General features: G+C 39.0%; 2 protein-coding genes across 3 annotated transcripts in view; one reads left to right on the top strand and one right to left on the bottom strand.

Moving 5' to 3' along the window:
- Positions 1–23320, top strand: part of LOC124215676 (uncharacterized) — a 310475-nt gene that overhangs the window by 111253 nt on the left and 175902 nt on the right. For both annotated transcript variants that reach the window (XR_011176625.1, XM_046619357.2), the window contains exon 6: positions 2203–2966. Coding sequence is in view for 1 of the 2 variants with exons in the window: in XM_046619357.2 (XP_046475313.1) it covers positions 2203–2966 (764 nt within the window). In the remaining variant the exon portion in view is untranslated. The remainder of the gene's footprint in view (positions 1–2202; positions 2967–23320) is intronic.
- The window catches only part of LOC124214519 (uncharacterized), a 278457-nt gene that overhangs the window by 201678 nt on the left and 53459 nt on the right, over positions 1–23320 (bottom strand). The window lies entirely within an intron of this gene.

The following is a 23320-nucleotide window of genomic DNA, read 5'->3' as shown; positions in this document are numbered from 1 at the left end:
GTACGTGGTTCACAGAATAATTGTATGATGCACCCGGTAATTTTCGACGTCGAGTCACGGAGTAGAGAAAATAATAATCGTGCATATTTGATAATTACCGATCGGCTAACGATTTTACTTTTTATCATTTTCTCTTTCGCTTTCTAGTTTTTACGAACATAACCCGCACGTCATTTTCTTTATTTTTCTTTAACCAATTTCTCTCGAGCATGTTTCACGGGGCTTATAAGCATTTTTCACATTGAAAAGAAAATCCTCTTACACAGAACCAACTCACATCTACAGGCTAACGGAAATAAAAAAAAATTATAATCTGGCTCTCTCATAAAGCCTCTTATGTCAATTTTCGAACCGTAAACACAACGAAAATGTGTATAAGGTACGGAAAGAAAACAATAGACTTTAAGTATGTAAAAAAAAAAAACCACATTTAATACCAGCTGAGACGTGGAGTTAATTTCTGATTTTTTTTTTTTTTTTACCATTACCGTCGGTTTTATGCAGAGATTAAAAAAACACAGATTCTCAATCTTATAAAGTGAACTAAGTTGTTCTAGAAAATCTGCCAGGAATAATGAAAATTCCCAATTCCATTCGTGAGCTTATTCTCGCAGGCCTAGCCTCTTTGTTTCCCGCTAGTTAATATTATCAACGTGTCAGTTTGAGACGGGAATGGATCCACCTCAATAAACAGAGACTAGTCCCGAAAGCAAGACGTATACCACAGTTCCTGCAGACATGCACAGCAGTAATACGGTAGTGTTAATTAATTAGTTAATAGAGCTTTGTTAGGTGAAACAGACAAGCTGGAGAGCAATTCAGCCGTCTACTCACGTACCAGATATACATATATGTATAATATATACCGTATACGTATGTAATGTACGTGTAACACATCCTTGCAGATTCGTGCAGAGCTCCACAAACTGTAGAATATGTATTTCATGTTCTAAAATTTATAATTAATGACTGAAATTGAAAATTGAATTAATGGCTACCGAGGCACGGTTTTCGCACTAATCTAATCATCGATCGAATTTTGATTGCTGTATCAATTTATGGCACAGAAGGAGAATATTTTCAAAATAACGACATTATTTTTGTCATGCGTTTTGCACTTATTTCGATACGGATAATTCTCATCTTACTTCCGATTAAAAATATTTTTTATAAGATTCGCAGTAATTATTGAAATTGATTCATCGTGAATCGATAGTTTATCAAACGATTTGATTTCGAATGAATTATTAATTTGTTCACTGTAGAATTAGGAAGAATTACACCCTAAGTAAATTCATAAGATTGAAGGATGAATATTTCTTCGAATTGCGAACCGAGAAAGCAATATTTTTCTTACCAACTTCATTGCAGACTCCACATCGAGTATTTATCAAATTTTTCCTATTTTTTCATTACGCTTTTAGCGTGAAATATTTAATTTTTCAATATCATACGAACGCCTTGATTACGATCAACAATCACTATCAAAATTGAATTGAGGAATGGAAAAAAAAACAGTTCGTCCGAATAAATTTGTAGAAAATATAGCAAAAGAATCGATGAATCCATCGATGATTATTATTTTGATACTCAATTCTCTTGCTGTTATGTATTTTTTTGAAAACTGTCGAAGCTTGTAAATACGTAATAAACTATTCGACGAATGCGAATCACGTGACTATCTAGTAGTCGGTTAAGGATGCCCTGATCGATTTTGACGTTGAATTAAACATCTCAAAACATCAAAGACCACGTATCTCAAACTCAAAACAGGGCGTAAAAGCCCCATTCTATGCAAAATTCTAAACAATAAAACTTTCCGAAAAATTTTCAATTGCCGCAGAAACAAAGAAATGGCACTGATTCTACGAAATCGCAACAGTGTATTCGTAGATTTCATGCCATTTCGTTATATTTCCGCGTCAAATGAACATGTGTTGCAGTGTTTTTTGTTCAGAATTGTATATAGAATGGGCCTGCTGAGCTCTTTTTCGATTTTGAGATACTCGGACTTCGATATTTGTAGATACAAACGTCAACGTCGAAATCGAGGAGGGCAGCCCCATAAATCGCAAATTATCGATTTCCAACCCGTCAAATATCCCCACGACGTCGTTACGCTAATAGAAAATCCGCGGTGCTTAATCCCCGTCTCTGGTACACAGAGCCGCGTTGTTATGTGTCTTTTGTTGACGATCGTAGGAGGAAAGGCGACGTCGAATCGGGATCCGAGGATTGCAGCAGGCGCCGGTACCAGAGACAGGAGGCGTGCCTCTCCTCGCCAGTGTAACGCCGACCGCGCGCGAAGCAGGACGGGTAGCGTCGCGTCAGCGCCCTTCCCAAAAGCAGAGCGACGTGCGTCCAAGGGTTGAATCGTCTTTCGAAACGGTCAAGTGCAGTGATGACCTCGGGGACCAGCAGCATCAGCATCAGCAGCAGCAGCAGCAACAGCCGGTCGACGTGGTGCTCGTGACGGTGCAGGACGCGAAGCCGGAGATGTTGAAGACCCAGGTGGGCCTCAAGGGGACGCCGGAATTGGGCCCGGTGGTGAAGTGCGGTGAAAAGTCGAACAATCCTCACGAGAAGTCGATGATCAAGGCCAAGCAGGTCGAAGGGGGCGTCAAGTTTTACGGGGAGGTCAAGTCCGGCTACGACTTCAAGTCCTACGGCAGCATCGACAAGCCGCCCCCTTCATCGGCCCACGAGAAGAGCCACGCGAAGAGCCTTCCAGGGTACAACGTCACCCCCGCGAAACCGGGCGTCGAAACATCGGGAAAAATTGTTTACAGTGACAAGTACAGTGACAGCAACGCCTACGATGGTAATAAACATTTTTATAATCACCGTGCCGCGCACCCGAAACCGAACGTATTTCAGGTCTATCAGGAGACCAAGTACTCGTACAATGTCAGCGGTGTTCCCGGTACTCCTGCTCAGGCCAGTGCTGCGGCAGCTTTCTTCGCTAGGTAAGTCAATTTTGTAACATTTCATTCCGCGAGTAACTGCTCGCCAGTGTCTTTGAACAATTTTGTTCAGCTGTCCCAGTGTCGAAGCCGAGGTCGATCACTATCGCTTGACGGTGTAACAAGTGGTTTCGAGTCGCTGTAATCACTTGTTCCGAAGTCATGAGGTTCAGGTCGGCAACGTTGACGTATAATGTAACGAAGTGTTGAAAAAAAAAAAAAAATTGAAAACTTCGGAGGTGTTGGATTTTTCGTATTTTTAATGTATTTCGCTTCGTTATATTGTTTAAGGAATTTCAGACTGTCCTACAATAGCGAAATAACGATTTTAACTGAGAATTCATCGTCACGTCAACGTTATCAACATTAATCACATCCAAAATCGATATTCACGAACCCGAACACCTTAAAAAAATTAAAAATAAAGTTTCCCATGTTTTCTATTTCAAACTCATGGCCCTGTTACATATATCACTTTTAACTGCGCGCAGGATTTAAATACAGAATCATTTTACTGTTTACTTTCAAGTGTTGTACGTGTACTACTAATTTTTCACCAGGCTGACGTTAGTAACGTTGACGTAACGAAACATCAGAGAAAAAGTTCGTTACTGTGTGTTATTATTTTATTACTTGTGCAATTTTAGAATGACTTTCAAGCGGTTGGCTTTTCAAAATATGAGCATGTTCTCTTCGTTATAGTAGTACACTAATTCCGAGACAATTCTAAACGTGTAAAGTTACTACAACGTTACCAACTTCAGCCTTACAGATTTTTTCAAAGTAATCCAATTTCGAACTGATCTTGACATTTATTGGATTTCAATAGTCTTTCAGAATGACTCCGTGTGCTTTTATTTTGATTTTAAAAAACGAATCATCGATAATCTCACGAGGTCAATAGTCCGTCCAATGAAAAGAGAGTATCGCGGTCAGTGTGAAATCGTTAATGACTTCTTCTGCTCAGCCAAGTAACTATTTTCATTACATCGTTTGTTACCCTCGCGTTATATCGACTGAATCACGCTCACCTCTGGCTTCAAATCCCTCGAGCTTCCGGCATCTTCGACACCGTCGATAAGCACACATTATACTGTACTGATATCTCTAGTTGGAATGCGCGATCTCATTGATTTCCGATCTAAATCTCATTCTCGAACGCTTTTTATTTCTAATTATCACTTCACACCCTCGAATTGCGGATATAATCGCTGCGGGATCTAGCTATATCAGCAAACGCCAAATTACCAGTTATAGTCAAAATTTGTACCTGTAGTACAGTCCGTTCAATCGAAATGTTTTCCCTGAAATGGTCAAAAAACTTCACTTTAGAACGACAGATTGACACGCGATAACGACGATCCTCGTTAACGCCATAAAAAAAAAAAAAAAAAATACGTTATGATCCCGCGTTTGAAGCGTCAGGAAAGTTATCCCTCATTTGCAAAACAGAGATCGAAATGCGAATGCGCAGGCATTGCACGTACGTGACCTAGGGAGGGACAAGTCGAGGGACAAGTTAATGCTATCGGAGCGTCCGTGGTGCTGTACGACTTGTTACCAGGCACCCTTTGAGATGTAAAGTATAATAAGAGAGAGGAGAGAGGTAGCAGCGGGTGGGAGATGAGGAGCGAGAAAGAGGAGGAGAGAAAGAGAGAGAGAGAGAGAGACAGAGAGAGAAGAGAGAGAGGGAACAACCGGCTGCCGGTTCGTTTTATTTCATTTCATTCCGAGTATTGGCTTAATAACGGGCTTCTCTTTTCGTTTGCCCATCCGTCTGCCTGCCTCTGTGCTTCCTCCGCAGCGCCAACGAACTGCGTAAACAATACCTGTAACGCTGCACCTCCGTTTCTTTCCATCACTGTCCTCGTCCAGCCGTCACCCACTCTCGTAGATTTTCAAACCCACGGCTGACTGGGCTAATTAAAATTACACAGGAAGTTACGGAATTTCCATCGACTCGGAAGCCTCGGTGTTTAGTACACAACAATTTGCAATTATGTACGTACGCTGGTTTATTACGCGCCTGCGGTTAGTGGTACTTCAAAATTAAACTCGTCCTGATATCGCCTGGAATAAGGATCTGATTTTTTCTTGATCCTTCTTTTGCAATACTGCGAAAATTAGATTGATGAATTAATGTTTCAATATAGCAACGGGGTGCTAATCACTTTGTCTAATCGATTATAATTTTTAGCTCGGAGGTCAGACGATGAGTTTCTTCCGGCGATGACATGACCGAAAGTTGCCTTCACGCAATATTATATATATATAATTGGAGCTTGGAGCTAATAACGAATATATGACGTGGAAATTATTCGAGGATAGAAAAAATCTCCGGAATTTCAAGGTTGATATTGAAAAGCAAAATTGGAGGATCGAACAAAGCGTGGCTTAAAAATGGTTTCATGAATCCTTTGATTCGCATTCAAAGTCTTGTAATTGAGACAAAATTCGTATATATATATATATATATATATATATATATATATATATATATATTTATTGCGAATTTAATCCGTTGACCCTGGGACTAGTTTGAATTTCAAATCATTGATGATAAAATCTGGGAATTTGAAGTAAGGATATCGAACAGCGAGTAGCTACAGAACCGGGATTAGATTCGGCACGGTCTTCGCTCGTAGCTTGACGGTTGCACGAACACGCGACGTTGAATTGTATGCGCAAACGTAACTTAATACGGGACATAAGTGAGCCTGCCGGAGTTACGTTATACCTTTGCAGGAGTTCTGTTCCTGTGACGCTGTCCAACTCAGATTAAAATGCACACCCGAAGAGAAGGAGGATGCAGACGCATAATATACCTACTGTATTCAGCTGAACATGTCTCCTTTGCGACATAGACCAACCGGCGCACTGTGCGCTCTCTGTATTTTATCCCGTAGCTACTTTAACGTGACGTTAAGTACGTGGAACTGCAGTTTCGGCCAGAATTCACAGATCTTGAAGTCTATGAGCGGTTTCGATATACCTAACTGCCTGTACGCATTCCCTTTGCAAGATAGTTACACCGTCAAAGGGATTTGCATGAATTCATGCCCTCTGGTATAGAATTCATAATCCTACCTTTGACGCGGTTTCAGATCCTCCTTTCAGTAGGAACTGTTGTCCTATAGCAACATAGCACGGTATAACTGTTCAACCTAACCGAACTCGAACCAAACCTGCTTTCCTCGCCCAACCATGTACGAATCTAAGCCCAAACCTTCCAGTTTCAGAGATATTGATAATTTATAACGGAAGAGGATTTCGGGTGTGAAAAAAATCGACGGTTCTGCGATAACATCGAGCAACGAAAGACCAATTTGTTGAATCGATTATCGAGACCATGCGGCCAAGATTTATGTAAGCCGGTATAATCGATGCACCAATAATTACGAGGATCGACTGAATGAAACCGAGCATCGGAACGCATTATGTTTTCTTTAACGAAACGCGAGGGCGTGGAATTGAAGAAACGAATGAAATGAATGGCAGCGGTGATCCAAAGGAAATAGTGGACCTCAATTATGTTCACTTTTCCGGAAGCTGATTAGCCGCCGCGGATCGAGGAGAGGAAAAAGAGATCGTATTTCAGGCTGTGCCCGGAATCTTTTTGCACATTGAAACGTCGAGAGAACGAGAACGAGATATACATATATATATATATATAATAGATAAAAGATATAATATATATATATATATCCTGCGCGGCTACTTGGTGAATAATTTCCACAAGCTGTATCGGGTACAGCAGGACGAGTAATTAGTTTCCTACAATCCCTCGCGCAGGATTCAGGAATCTAACCGTGCCTGATGCCGAGCTTGCAGCTTAAATTCGTCCAGAAAAGTTTCAAGTTTTCCGTCCTCATTCTGCACGCAAGGCAACTTTGCTATTTATCGGCCTACGAACGAAACTTATGCTCGCCGAATGACGATTCGACGGTAACAACGATTCAGACATGGATCAGCCAGTCGAGGTTTAATTACCAACATCCACCCTCGAAAACTTTTCAGGGTCAAATCGGTAGACGAGAAAATAGAGTGAAGTAAAACACAACAGGCAGTGATTGAAATCTATCGTCCATTGTAATCGATAATTTGTAATTGAGGTGATTTAATTGTTTTTACATGGAGACACGTGTTTTTTTTATTTTTGCACTCTCACAGTGGACAGAGATATTGAACCTGGGGATTGGGACGGGTATAGAAATTTTTTAACGAATGTAAAAACAGGGAGAAAAATAGGAATGAGGTTTTAATATAATGCGGAACATTTTCCGCGATGTAAAACATTTGAAACGACGTGAGCTTAAGACCGTCAAATATAATCTCGTTGATACAAAGCCTCTCAATTTCTTTCGCAATATACTCAACTTTTTCTTACCCATCTCCATGCAGGTGCAGGATAGATAGATAGATAGATAGATAGTTTGATAGTTAGATGTAGAAGGTAGCCAGAACGAGCTCGTTAGAGAACCGAAAAATTTATCACGAAATAACGTGGGATTTAATGCAGTAACTTAGGAATATACCCTGAGGGGATTAACGAGTGAACGCGGCATAAATTTAATTGAACGTCGTAGTTTCGGCGTGATGGAATCCTGACACTTTTTCTTTCGCCTCCTCCTTCGGATCCAAACAGCGCGGATCGTCGTCGTTTTTGACGAAGAATCGGAAGAACGAATTCTACGCTGTTGATGTATCGAGACACGCAAATCTGTGATTCGGAGCAGAGAGGAAAGATCGGATTCATCTTAATAACGCCGTACCTGTACCGGAATTCATTACTCAACGAGAAATTTTCTTCGGCCGAAAGGCCAATCAGCCTCCGATGAAAACGACAAAACACGTAGAAATCTCTCGAGTGTTTGTCGAGACTCACTTCCGGCCAGGTTGTGTCTGGAACATTTCGATGAAATGAAATCTCAAAGCCTAAAGGAAACTCGGTTGAGGAGATGATGCTCTCGGCACGAGAGTCGGAAAGAGACGCTTAGCCGCACTTAAAGCGTGACTTCCGCACTAGAATAGATATAATAAAAATAGCAATCAACGGAACGTCCAGCTGGTGGGTAGAAAAATTTTCTCCCACTGGCAGAATTTTCGTCAGTTATTGTTTATTTACTTGTTTTTTCGCTACGAATATTTAAAATTTTCAAATTCCGTATAAATTTGACAATTTTGCTTCAACACGTTTCTTTATCTCGATCAATTCAAACTGTTTCAATGCTGCGGAAATGAAGCTGAATATTTCAACGTCCTCGACACGAGTTTATACGTGGAGCAAACTAGTCTCCCCTTTACGTACCTTATACATATATATATATATATATGTATATATCGGGTATTCTATGCACCTGTTTACGTTTCGCGAAATTGGAAATCGGAGACAGCACGGATTTCCGTTCTAATCTTTGCAAAATTTGGCGGCGCAGCTTTGCTTCTCTGCCTTATCTTGTCGACCCATCGGTTAGAAAGGTTGTGCATTAACGTGGTTTTCGAGCCTCGGCAACCATGGAAATTATGCAGCAAATGCACTCGTGGAAATAGGATCACAAGTATTGACCTGATAGATGGGGAAATGCATTTCCTTGTAAATTCCGTAGCTGTAATCTTGAATGTCACATAGATTGCGATGACAAATGTGTTTCTTCGTAATTTTCTACGACGTAGATGTTTTATTTTCTCTATTCCGCTGCGGCTCAACAGTCAGCAGATGTCTGTTAATGGAGAATAACCGTCACCGAGACGAGCTAAGGGGGGGATGACGGGGAAAAAAGAGGAAGAAATCGTTTAAAAGCATCTTTGACTAATAGACATACCTGAGTAGGTTTAGTAGATACGCTCGAGTCTTCTAAATATTCATAAGCGTTCGAGCGAGAAAAATGACAGGTCCGAAATATATGGTGAACCACATATGCCTTAATATTCTATGTTTTAGAATATTGAAAATATTCATCCGCGAGTAACCGTCATCGCTGTAATACATATTTATAGATGTATGTATGTGTGTATACGCGATCGTGCCAGGTTTTTATCCCTTCGGTTGACGATTTGAATAACGACGCCTTTGAACGATGAATCCCGGCCCCTTTTTTCGCTCCTCAATATGCTCAATATGTATTCGAAAAAGGGTGAAAATCGATCGTTTTCAAGTCCTGTCAATCGAGTTTAACGCGGAATAAAGTCGAGAAAAAAAATGTCACATCGACAAATTTCAAGCCTGATAACAATGTTTTTTTTTTTTTTCTTCCCATTGTCGCTTTTTTCCGTGCACCGTATTTACTCCGAAATATCATTGGCTGCGAGGAAATACAATGCATATAATTTTGGAGGTGCTGGGACGAGGGGAGAAAGTTTAAAACGAGTTTCTTGTAGGGCGGAGTTTCTTCGGTGGCTTCGCTCAAATTTGTTTAATGGTCTTTGCTCGGGTCTGATTTACTGTAATCACCTCAGTCCTCAATTACGTCTTCGCGTATCTTCGCAGTTTTGTAATTATTATACTATTGCGGCAAAAAGATGCCACAGGTTCAAGTTTTTCATGCGATGATCAATATTGAGAGTCGATCAACCCTCGTCACTCTGAAAAATTCAGTCTCAAAAAATGAGGAATCGGAACATCAGTTTTTGGTAACTTTTCGGCATTCACGTAATAAATGAATTGACGCATTTAGCACGGTTTCGATCGTAAAATATTTGAGTAATAAATGTGCATTAACAGATGTTCGACTATTTTATTTGTGTAGTAAATTTTTGGAAAATTGAAAATATTGCAATTGGAAAAGTTGGTCTCACAAATATTGATAATTTCTACTAAAGCCATAAAGATATCTCAAAACGTAAAAGAAACCGATAAGCTTTGATATCGATACTTGATTCCAAATCGCTTTGAACTTGTTGATAATGTAATGGATTCATTGAATTTGACTCTTTCATGCCTCATTCCATTCAAAAGACCATTTTCGACAATTGACTGCAACAAATTCTATTCTTCAGTAGCTGATCAATTCAAAATTTGTTGTTCATATTGGTCCAATTATGCTGTAACATTGAACATTCAACGAAGCTAACACTGTAAAAACCAAAATGTTTCAGTGTATCGTTAGAAAATAATCCTCCGAATAAAACAATCAGAACAAATTTACTAGATTTTCAAGGATTTCGAATCGACTTAAAACGAAGCATCGATACATGTGTCTTTTGCATTTTTATTTTCAGACCAAGTCTCAGACTGATGTTGAGTAATATTTCATTGCGGATGTCGCTCCCTTTTTTTTCTTCTAACGTTTCACCTTTTCTTTTTCAAAATATTTCCACCCAAATTCTATCTCTGCCATGCACATGTATATTGTTTTTCTGTTCTTGATTGCGCTTTGTAATATCATCCAACATTGTCATGGATAAATAAATATTCTATCCATCTGTACAATCACATTATTTTTAATTCTTATATTTTCAAAGAGCTCTTCGTACTTCTCAGATATGTGATTAACATATCAGTCTGAAGTTTGTAACGTTACTCCAATGATATGCATCTTTGGAAAAAGTTGTTATTTTGCAGCTTTCAGATCACTTGAAATTTAGTAAACTGTGAAAATCCAGCATGAACAAACTTAGATTTAGTAAATTTAACTTCTTTAGGTATTCTAAAAGTCCGGAATATTCATTTTTTTTCACAATTTCGATATATTAACGTAGTTACATTGAGAAAAATTTCATTTGTCACAGTAACTAGAAGAATTTAGTAAAACAGGTATCGTCAAAAAAACCTGTTTGAGTATTGTTAGAATTAGGAAAAACGAGGTACGCGTAAAAATTTTGCGCTATCGTCGATCCTTTTTTGGTAATTGCAACGCAAAATCAGTTTCTTCGGTTTACTCTACTTTTCCAGTTAAACAAGGCATTAACGTGAATTTATTCTTGCACGAGCGTTAAATTTTCGCAACAGTTGCAAGAAAATATAGGAACAACGATCGTAACGAGAAAGAATAGTAACGGATACCACACTCCGGTAACAGCTAGAAAACTAATTTTCATTTTCTACCTAGAACAATATTTTTCGATCGTTGTAAAAAATGAAAATAGTCAAGGACCGAGCGGTAACCGGAACTAAAAATTTCTCTCTGTACACTAATTAACTTCAGACTCGTATTAATTCGCCAAACACTCAACGTGCGACTTTGAAACCCTCTTGAAAGAAAGCGTCTCGCTTTCACGGCCTGAAAATCAACGGTACGGTATTACCGGGGCACAAGGAGGGGCCCGAGGAGTCATCCCGACAAATGGGCCCCGGGAAGGGCGGCGAGATCCCACGACCCCCTAATTCCTAGGTCAGTGGATCCGAGGCTGCAGGAGCGCCGGAGTCGCTCAACAGGTAGCGGCGTAGCGTCGATGGCGCACGCTTCGTGTCTCAACCCTCTCCATTATATTCATGTCATGTAAATGCGGCAGCCCCCTACATTCGCCCCCATCGCCTGCCCGGTTCACAGTCAGATTTAATACACCATGAATGCGCTAGGTGGCTGCAGGCTGCAGGGGTGCGGGATCACTGACTTACTTACTCTCTGCGCGAGGACTACTTACTTTACATTTATTCTAATGGGACAATGGCGAAAAAAGGTAGGTGGAAACGGAAAAGGTCGACTTTTGTCTTCTCCTCCTCCTTCTTCTTCTTCGCCGCGTTATTCGAACACCCTGAATCGGCTTCTTGGGGTTTTACTGTTCCAAAACTATGATTTTTCGTGTTCTATCGATTCTATAGCTTTCGACGTTGATACCGTATTTTTATAATTCGGATCGCGGATATTATGATAATAATATATTTTCTCACATAGAGAGAATTCGCACTTAAACTTCTGTTGAAATAAGACGCATGTGGAAAAAGATGTAAAAAGATACCGTTCCATATAGTTATCATTCTCTGGTTTCCTCGTGTATTATCAAGCTATGCTTACATTTGGTTAATTCTAATAATTTAAAAAATATCCAGATTCAATAAAAATAATACCACTTCTACGTATCATTTTAACGACGTTATATTTTTGATTATCGATTTTCACCACTACCCATCCTACAAACATCTTGTTACGAAACCGCTTGTTAAAACTTTCCGGAAAATAATTGCACTGGCAGTTTGTTGGATCGACCCGATTCGGAACATTCAATCTCAATTCGCCAGGATCAAACACAAACATATATATATGCGCTGCGAGTTTTGGGATTGGTTTAAAGATAAACAAAAAAAGTGGAAACGAAATTTTTCAAAAACGAATAAAAAGTAACGATAATCGATCATGCCGCCAAATTACATTCTCCGAGTAGGCAATCATCCATCTGCAGCATCCGCGTCGATCGGTAGAGAGTTAATAACAAACTTTCTCTCGGAGCTCGGCTGCGGAGGAATCGGGCTGCGGTAAACGATTGTTAAAAAGTGTTAAAAGTGTTAAAAGTGTTAAAGGTAGACCGGATCGCGATATTCCCGATCACTGGTCCGGCGGAGATATCGAAAATTTATCGACTGGTTGACCAACATTGAAGTTTTAATTGAAAAAGCCCGGTTCCTCGAGACTTTTTCACACCGATACCGGTGGGTAGATATAAATATGCCGATCGCGGAGAATATTAACGGGTTTTAAATCGATTATTACGACCAGCAATTATAGCACATTTGCTCAAATTATTATGGGAAGTCTGCGCGATCACCGACAAAAAATATACGCGAGATCGATGTAAATTCATTACGAAAATCATGATAACGATGATCGTGAATATATGAACAATTACTCACTTATTAGACGTAGCGGTACATGAACAGCTCGAGTCGAGTAACGCCAAACTCCATGTGCGCGTTTTCAAATGGTTTTCGAGTACTTGTATACGTCATTATACGCACCTATGGAGAGCTGCTTCATTCCTGACACATGAATTCACGCACGTATACGTACCTAATATTCCTGCGAGTGCCTGCCGAAAGCATCTCTCACAATTAGACGGCTAATTTTTGCATTTCATCATACAACACGTTGTATATAATAACGCGCCTCTTCGTGTTACATGCCTTGCGGCCATTTCGTTGTATAGAGAATAAAAAAACAAAAAAAAAAGAAGAAAAATACGAACAAGAAAAAGAGATCAGCCGTAACGGCTGCAGCGAGTTGATTAACAATTATGTAGGCAGGTATATATAGGTATACGTATACGTTCGGGGAACTAAAAGGTGGGAAAAGAATAAATTTCTTTATACGTACTTTTGTATTTCTTATTTTCATTTATTTATTTATTTTTTTCTTTTTTTATTGGTCCTTACTTTCGTACACAACTCAATCTCGCTCATTATATACGCGCCACTCTAGTCACAATAATTTGTCGGAGAGGAATAATAAATATGAGAGAGCTGAAATTATCGAGTCATAAGGTGATATTGTTATTATATGAAACGATGTTAAATTATTTTTACAGAGATTTGTACGGTATGACGATTATGATCATACACTTTTTCAGCGTACAGAGAACGGATATTGTGCAATCGGTAAATAGGAATGAAATTATTGAACTGAAAAAGATCGTAACATTTTTTTCTTTGAAACATATGCGTAGAGTATTTTATAGTATTTTATTACAACTAGATTACACCGTTGCACAGTTCTTCGTTCCACTGTATAAATTAAATTGCGAATCGTCAGTATTTTCCATCGGTGATATCTTTTTTACAGTGTCGGAAAAATTACGAAAAGATGAAAATAAAAGTAGTAATTTAACTATCAATCGATGAAAAGCAATGTACATTCTGATATTTTTGATTGATTGATTTCTCGGTTAGACACTTGAAACGATCTTCCACCCGCGAGTATAAGTGAGTAACTTGAATTGCTACATCGTAACGAGTTTGAAATTGACTTCCCGAATACCGCATAGATTAAAAATGTAATTTTGGTAAGTAGCAACAACCGGCTACCCTGCTGACCAACAGGAACGAGAAACAATGACGCGTGTATAACCAAAGTCGGTGTTTCAATTATCTCGACGCATGTATAAGGCAAGAAGCAGTCAGGCATCCGACGTAGGATCGGACCATTAATTACCCGGCATTATTGTATCACAACGATTCGAATCAATTTAGTACACAGCCACGGGGGTCTTTCGGGGTTCATATATCACCGCGAGAGCGGCGGGCAGAGCCGAGAGAGGAGAAATAAGAAGGAACTGCCAAAGGGGCGGAGGAAAATGGGCGAGGAAAACGACGACGGGATTCTGCCGGGCGACTTTCGGGTGTCTTGGGCGCGAGCATCTCCAGTCGTTAGTCTCCTGAAAAAGGAAAGTAAGAAAGGACGGAACGATCCTCCTTTTTGCTACTCGATTAACGCTCCTGGAACTGTCCCAACTGCTGTCGAAATTCCTTTACACCAGTTCTCTTCATAAACGAACTTCGTCCCGGTCTCAAGCTTCATCATCACCTTCTTCTTCTACTACTCTTATTTTCACACCCGGACACTGCTGGCCGCTAATGTTCACAGAAGAAACAACACTGTTTCCGAAACATAAGAACATGGAGGTTAATTTTTGTCTAAGCAAACATCGCGTGTACAGAAAAAGCTCGATAATTTGTCGTTTTTCACCAACCACCGGAAAGTTGTAATATTCGTGCAGTAACTGCGGTAAATTGTTATAATAAAAGTAGCGACTCAAGCGTGTAAGTTAAAATCCTGTTAGTGCAATAAAAGTTATACAAGTTGTTCTTATTTTTATTTTAAACACCTGCGTAATATTTGAAAGCGATTGTCTGAATCATACCGTAGCTATTTTACTTTTAATTCTTTGTGATTTTACATTGATTCTTTTGAAAAAATTATCAGGCTCGATGCAAAAACACGAAAAATTAAAAGTTGAACAACTCGGTGAATAAAGTTGAGAACAATTTGTATAATTTTCATTAGCCTGGTACAATTTCAACCTATACTCAAATTTTGACACAACTCGAATCAGTTGTGTTTGATTTCTGCGCGAGCATTTTCTACGACTTTATTTCCATTTTCCATGACTATTTTTTTTTTTTTTTTTGGTTCCTTATTTTGAAAATACCGAACGTGTATTATACGGAGTGCACTGCGGGAGAACAAAGCGGAGAGTATTTAATTTTTTTTTTAAACAAAATCGCTCGGCTAAGCGTGCACTGAATTTCATTTTCTCAATTGTTTTAATATTCGCGTCAGACGCTCGCTCTACCCAGCGGTTCTCAAAACGGTGCCAGTTTAAGAATCTAAAAGACGGTATTTTCCATTTTCCGGTTATTTTTCAAGGCTAATCGAAAATTTGAACCAGACAATTTCTCCAGCCATTATTGAAATTCATCGTGTGTTTGATTCTCCCATTTTTGTGACCAAATACGTCCGATTCTTCTTGGCTTCTCTCTTTAATTTTTTCTTCTCTTTTCTCAACCGAATCTTAAAGTTTCGTGCTCGACGATAGTCGAGCAGAGACACGTGCCTACGTGACAAGAGTAGGTATAAGGTAGAAATTGGTCGTATCCATACACTGTATGGATATATCCTATTGTGTACCGTTTATTATTACATTCTCCGTGAACCCAGATTTAATTATAGATCTTGACAGGTGGTCAAAGCGGAAGATTTTTTTCCTCCAGGTCGACGACGCGATTCTCGATTGCAGAGCATTATATGCCATGGGACTGATTCTGAATGACGGTGAAGATAAGTCGAGAGAAGCCTTAATGCACATGACGAAGTCGATTGCTTCGCCGCAGCGATGAAATAGAACAGAATTGAATATATAATACGTATCGCTCGTTCTAGTGTGATTTAAAATTCTCGTCTTACTTCTTCTCTACTTTTTGTTTTTTTTTTCCCTTTATTTCTTGTCTTTCACAGGATGGCCACACCCCTCAAAAATTTGAAAAACCCGAAAATGTCGGTGAATTTGAAAGGGATCTTGGAAAACGTGGAATTCTCAAGGAATTTTTAATTTCGCCGTGATCAAAACTCAAAATATCAGTCTTCTGTCATGGGAAGTAGAAATGATTTTTTAATATAACAGAGTTTAATTTTTTTTGGTTGAAAAAACAAATTGGCTTGCACTGACGGTTTTGTTCATTATATTTTTCTTTAATTCGAAATAAAATTGAATCGAATACAGAGTTAATAAGCCGAACGATTTAGGTTTTAGTGACTTGATAGAACTGGAAAAATGTTAGGGAAAACTGGGTTCTAGGAACTGGAAAACCTGGAAATGTCATAGAATTTTTTTCCCAAAGTCAGTTTCAATTCTTTCTCATGCACTTACATCACGCGCAATGCATGTGAAACCCCGAACGAAGTGCATGGAACTACGCGAGTTTCTTCGGCTCGTTCTCGAGAGATTTCATGCGGAAGACCTAATAAGCTGATAAAAACTCTCCTCCTTCATTCAGCACCGGTCGTCGTCGGGCTCTGGAACAACCTTACGTGAGGAGCTTGCCGAAGAGTTAGTCGGCGGATCGCGTCGCGACGCCGGCGTCGAACTCTTGACCGTTTATATTGCCCACAATTCACGGTCCGAAAACTCCAACGACGAATACACGAAGAATTCCTTTTCAATTCGTATCGCGGCATGCGATCGATTTTTTCATATTGTTTCGCAGAATTTCAAGATTACGCTTGAAGAAACTGAATATTTTTGCGATTGTCTAGTTTTTTTTTTCTATCTTGAAGACTTTTTGGAAAAGTTTAGTGCTCCCATTTTTCCTCGTTAATAACGTATGTCAATTATTTTTGAAAAAATTAATATTTAATAAGCGTGGGGTTTATCGATGAAATTGTTGGATATTTTTTTTTTTTTTTTTTATATTCCGTTTACCGTACGACGATTTAATTAGACGCTTTGCTTGTAATGGTTTTTCATTCATCCCGTTCCGGCGGCAGTTACAAAACTTGATAAAAAGAATCTTAAACGCAGGTGCGTATAATATTTATTCTTTTCTTTCTCGTTGTTTCTTAATTGTGATCGTTTACGAGAAAACTCCGTCGGGTTGTGTAAAAGCGTCCGTTTTTCTTCTCTGCGTGTGTAGTCGAGCGCGATAACATAAGCGAAGGACAAAGGTGACTTCCTGCACATCCTTGTTACCTGGTCCTTACCAAGCGAGAATAGTGTAGGAATAGCTCGTCGTGATGTAAAACGGTGAATGCAGCACGATGTTATTTCAACTTCTAATTATTGTCCGGAGGTTGAATTGAGTCGTTAGCTTCCCCGGCAACAATAAACTCCACTTACGTATACCTTGGAGTCGCTCAACGTTTACAATATGCATTATCTCTACCCGTTAAAATGCTCACCGCCTCAACGGAATAGCTAATATTAATGAACGCCGCGCTGAGCTAATCAACTTCTCGTAAAATGTAAATTAATGCGTGTGCCGCTCGGCTTTGTAACATCTTAGCTCTGCATGCCGATCGTTTCTCTACGCTAAGTAAATAAAAGCAAATTTCTGAATTCGTAATAAAACGTTGAAAGTCACTTTATTTGAAGATTTGGTATTCCGATTGTGACGAACTGGTAGTTTTTTTCGTTAAATAGAAATTCGATTGCTTTTCTCGAATCATTAACTGCTCGCACGTAAAAACTACTCATTCTGTACAATTATACTCGATCTTGGTGATTTTAGAATTATTTAAAACCATGCGTAGGTATGGAGTCAAATTCGATTGAATCATCTGCAAACGATGAACGTTGATAATATAACATCATCCATAAAAATTTAGCGGTCGATCGTAATTTCTCAGGTTTTGCTTTTTTATCTTCACTCCTCCCGTAGTTTCGAAACAATTTTTTTTTCCTCTCCCGCAGGCATGAAAATAAACCCTTGAAAATCTTAACTTCGTTTCGATTCTTCGTTCAAATTCTCTACGTTTACTTACAATCGTGATGTTAGGAGATATTTTTTTATTCCAATTCCCCAGCAAACCAGCATATATAAATTTACAATTAATTAATATCGGATTACTGCAAATCAGGTGTACGTTTCTGATTTTTAACTTCAACTCCCGACCGTCAATCCGCGCCCATAAAGCAGCAGACCTCGCGTCTGTCTGTCTATATACGCAGAACGGAGAACGAGATCACGTAGCGCCTCATCCAAGAGAGGAAATCCTCTGAACAATTCTCTCAGCATTCGAGAAATGTCGCTCCCGTCCTTTGGTGTTCCAGAACTCGCCTAAGAAAGCCCAGGAGCTCGTTAGCCAGCCGAGGCATCGCAATGGAAGTCAGGTAGACCCGCAGCCTCCTGCAGGACGAAAGGTCCTCGTCTTGTGAGAAGCCCCGTGACTTTGGTACTCGACGACTTTGACCGCAAAGTAGTTTACATCGAAACTTTATTCCGTGGCTTGAGACTCGCGCGCGTAATTCTGTCAATGTTTCACGATTTCTTTTGCATTCGGTGAACGAAAGGTCCGCGAAGCTGTCACCTTTAACTTTAAACATGAAAACTTACGATCACCAGCCAGTGAAATCTTTTTGAATTAACTCGACACTTTTTCACCTCGATAAATTTTATCAAAATATATTTATCCTGGAATTCTTTGAAATGTTCAGGAATCGAGTTGAATTTTTTTTTCGGAAATTATTAAACATCTTTTGCAATTCCGAACTTTTAACTCACCGCCTTCAGAATGTTCTGAAATCCATTCAAAGTCCGATTTTTAAATCTTTGTTAAAATGGTTTAAAATTCTACAGAATTTTGAAATCGTTGATTGAAATCGACTTTCAAAATTTATTGAAACTTACTTCTCCTTGACCTTCTGAAATCATTTGAAATACTTTGAAGTGTTTCGCGAAACATGTGTGAAAGTTATTTGAAACCTGTGTGATCGGTGAAAATTTCAGTGTTAACGACCTGAAATCCGGAAATCCGACGTGGGCAAAAATTTCCTCGCGTTCATCCCGGGTCAGCAATGCATTAGAAATCAACGATAGATTAGAAAATGGGGTTTCGGTTATCAGAGGATATTCCCGAGGGTTCTTGGCGTTCAGGTAGACCGATAACGACGACCGTTCTCCGAGATTGAAGCACTTTATTTAGCAGGGATGACACTTTGCTTGGTACGGCAAAGCAGCAGTGAGGGAAACTAATTTGTCCCCAACGCTGACGAGGGTCGAATCCGTTAACGACAACCTTCACGGTGCGAGATAAGACCTTAATCGGTTAATTGATACACCTTTGATCGAACTCTCGAGGGCCTGAAGCCGTGAACGCCAAGCGCTTCGCCGCTAACGAGCTAAGCTATTTATTACAAACATCGTGTATTTTATAAGTAACAACGCCGCCACTGCCAGGCTGATCAATCCCTTCTCGTATCGACGAGGAAGAAAAAAAAAACGGTTTTGAGACCTTCCAACGTATTAAGTCTTAAGATGGTCGTCTAGTGTGAAGGCTGTTTTTGTAAATGTTTTTTAGCTTTTTTTTTAAGACAATCGATTGAAATAAAATTTCTCATAAATTTCACACTGTATTTATTGACATTTAAACAAATTCTGTAAATTTTTTCGTGACGAAATATTGAATATAACCAGTTATACATATGTACTGTGAACTATAAGAAAAAAAACAAAATTTGAAACTCGCATTTTTTTTCATATGTTTAGCTCGTAAAACAAAAAATACCAAAGCAATCGTGATCGTCTTAGTTCATGCAATAGGTATAATGAGGATGCTGTAAAAATTTGAGCATGATCGGTTTAGTGCTTTTTGAGATATCATGTTTACACTTTTGGAAAATGCTGTTTCGAAAGAAACGCATTTCAAAGTCTTGACATTGATTTCTGTATCAAATGACATGGAAATTTTTCTTACCCTTAACTGGCGATTCATTGGGCGTATAGGAGGCTTACTTATTGTTGTGCGTTGTTTCACTCAAGTACTCATAAATATCTCAGTTTTTGGAAATTTGGCAACGCCTCTGAGCCAAAATATTCTTAAAACAAATATTGTGGAAGGATAATTGAAGAGGAGAATTAAAAAAGCGATAAATAAACTACACAGCGCAGAAAAAATAGTTTTTCACCGTTTTCTTTTTTTTTTTTTTTTAGGCACTTGCAGCCTTTTTTGATTCTGTTGCACGATGAGAAATCATCATCTGCATTTATTTCTAAAATCGTACATTTCAAGTTATATATTGGCGGTTGATTTCTGTACTCATTTTCACCTCTCAACTTGTGCATTCGCTTCAAACAAATTGGAGTGAAATCGGTGTTCGGCAATTCACGTAACAAGGTTTCGTGCGATTCCAGATTCTTCGTTCGATGCGATGGATTTTACCCTCGATTCAAGGCTACGTTTGAAGTGAAAATAAACTGAAAACAAAAAAGAAAAAAATTTTTTTTTAAAAATGACAACTATTTCGCAACAAATATTCAAGTTTATCGGTGTTTCGTGCGTAAACAGGGATCGTGTAGATATATCGCATTGCGAGATGGGCATGGCGTATGGTTAGGTTCTCGACCGAGAACAATACGCGAAGATACCGGTTGGATATATATATATCTACGCCATGGAAGCGATGCAACTCGGGAATACCAATGTGGCGGTGTCCCTGATGCCTTACATTCCTACGCTGAACCCGGAAGCGGAGAAGCCGCGACGCTTTCGAAGCTCGTTTATCATTTTTCGATCTTAACTTTTCGCCGTTTCCTTCACGCCGCGGTCGGTCACGGACCTACCGACAGAGGAGAAAAACAAACAGGAAGATAGAAGAGGAGGGAGAGGATTACCGGAGGATCGAGAGAGGAAAAATGAAAGCTCGACTCGTTGCGTAACGGATATTCAAATTCGACATCGATCTGCGATCCACGATCGTTATCTCTCGACGCAAAGTCGCTACCCTTCAAAAATGATATTATAATCGAATCGTTGATCTTTTATGCGCAATTTATTTCATCAAATAGAAAATGATGACTTGATTCGATCACGGTGCAGGATAAATCTTATTATTATTTGAGAGAATATATATTGCGGCACAGTCGACAATTTATTTGTTAGATAGAATTAGCGTTATTCTGGGCGCGCCGGAAACCTCGGAGTTTTTGTTAGGTGTATAACAAAAAGAAATATACCGATCGCGATCCTTGCCTCAGATAACTTTTACTCCAAGCTTTAATCTACTGTATTATATTGCAAACCTGTTCGAATTCACGAAAAAGTGAAAAATTACGAGCCTCGAGCCTTGAAATTCGATGGAATCTCCGCGGTCGGTCTGGCACCGAAAACAATTTTCATTTTTTAATGGATGTAACATGTCGTTGGCCGGTATATATGAAATTCTCGCATGCTCGTTATCAGTTACAGACCGCTTATCGACCGATGCCATCGTACAAACCGTATTAAACAGTCTGTTGGAGTATAACAAACAATACCGAGCCCCGCAAAACTTTACTTTAATCATGTATTTATTTATAAAACTATTCGTATTTGGCTGGATATCGCATCGCTTCAACCAACCCATTAATATTAGCCAGATTTTAAATTCTTTTCATAGTGAAACTTGACTGTTTAAAGCACGCTATGGGAAATGTATTGCTAAAAAATTTTTCCCTCACCTTTTTGAGTAATCTGATTTAAATAATTCTTTTCATTATAATTCACATTTTTTTTTCATTGTTTTTCTGGTATTCACCGTTACGATAAAAGACACTGTGAAAATTTGTGTCTGAACAAATAGCTTTTTGATTCTGGCCTAACGTTCAGTGCTATTATCGAGGTAAAATTTGAGGTGAAAAACAACGCATAAATGAGGAAACGGGTTTGAAAAATAAGTTAGAAATGGTAAAATGGAATAAATAAATTACGGTTATAACGCTTTCTCGGTTTTAAGGGCATTTCCCAATAACTCAAGCCCGCAAAGTACGAACAAATCTATTTTCTGCGCTCGTGGAATTCGAATGAAATCCGATTCCCCGCAGCCTCGAAGCTCCAAATGGTGTCCCAGGGGTCTCTTCGACCCCAATTCCTCCGAGTCGGTCAACCCAGAAATCCTGCAGCCCAGAGTGACGTTCGATTAAACTATAAATTCGTCCGTTTCCCCCTCTCGATTTTATTCAACGGATAGAAATTTTAATCGGCAAAATATGTCAGCAATATATAACTGAAAACTTGCAGAAGGCAACTGATTCTTCAAAAGTTCCGTACGTTCGTTGACTTCGCACGAACCGCAAACAAAACAAAAAGAAGAAGAAAAAAACAAATAGACGAAAATATTTTACAAAAAGTTTTACCTCGACAAAGGAAAAGCAATTTTCAAATTAGAACCGCTGGATTTATCGAAACGCGATGATGTGAGTTGAAGTGATTGCTTGAGGAAAAGGTGGGTGTAGGTATATCGCATATATTACAGGTGGTAGCCTTGCCTCTTGAAATTCCATAGCTTCTGTTTTTACCTTCGTTCTGGATAACCTATGCACGTATTTGTAGGCACTGTGTGCTCGGTGTTTCTATTCTACGCGCGTGTTTGTACGACTACGAATGGACAAATAAATTTAATGAGTTTACGGGGGCAATTAATTGTAGGAGAAGAGAAAGAGAGGCACCGGAGTCGGGGAGGGAAAAACGTTATCGTCGCGCTATGTAATATTGTAATTATATTGCTTTCAGGCATGCGAACTCTCGAAGCCTTTTCCCTTCTACCAAACCTCGTCAAACTCAGGGAGAGTTATTCCCTGTAAAAACTTCAGAGCTCCGAATCGGTTTTAAAAAAACACACAGATATTTATGTCCGTTCCTTTCGACCCTCGAATTTTTCTCCTTTTGCATATTTTAATGTACAATAATAGCATTTGTTAGAAAAATAGATGTGGTTGATTTACAGTCTTGGTATACTTGGAATAATTGAACTTTCAGAACTAGAATTGGTGATCGTCTATGTGATTGAAAGTCGGATTTTAAATTAACCCAACGTGGATTTTCATGAGCGTAATTTAATTTGTTTGAATTTTGTTTTCTACTATTATTTAAGATTATTTTATTCCAAATCCATCGGAAGCTCGAAAAATTGATATTCAATTTATTCTGCAACCCTTTAAGGAATTAATATAAATTGATATCTGAGAAAGTTCAATTCAATAACGATAATAATGCAGAAATCCGGTTTATTCTTAAGGCTTAAATTTTCTGAAGGTTTTAAAATTCTAATTAATAGAATTTGTGCTTTGAAAAGAAAAAAAATTCATATAGACTTTCCCGCAGAAGAAATCCGCTTTTGTAATTTGAGAAAAATCGAGAGAGCAAAGAAAGATGTAATGAAAAAACATTACCTAACGAGCCAATCAATAATCCTCGAGTTCGTTTATCAGGACCGTGTTGTCAGTTCCATACAAGAAC

This window comes from Neodiprion pinetum, chromosome 3 (genome assembly GCF_021155775.2).
Source record: "Neodiprion pinetum isolate iyNeoPine1 chromosome 3, iyNeoPine1.2, whole genome shotgun sequence".
Classification (NCBI taxonomy): Eukaryota; Metazoa; Arthropoda; class Insecta; order Hymenoptera; family Diprionidae; genus Neodiprion; species Neodiprion pinetum.
The sequence above is the reverse complement of the archived record's forward strand: the minus strand, read 5'-3'. Positions and strand labels throughout refer to the sequence as shown.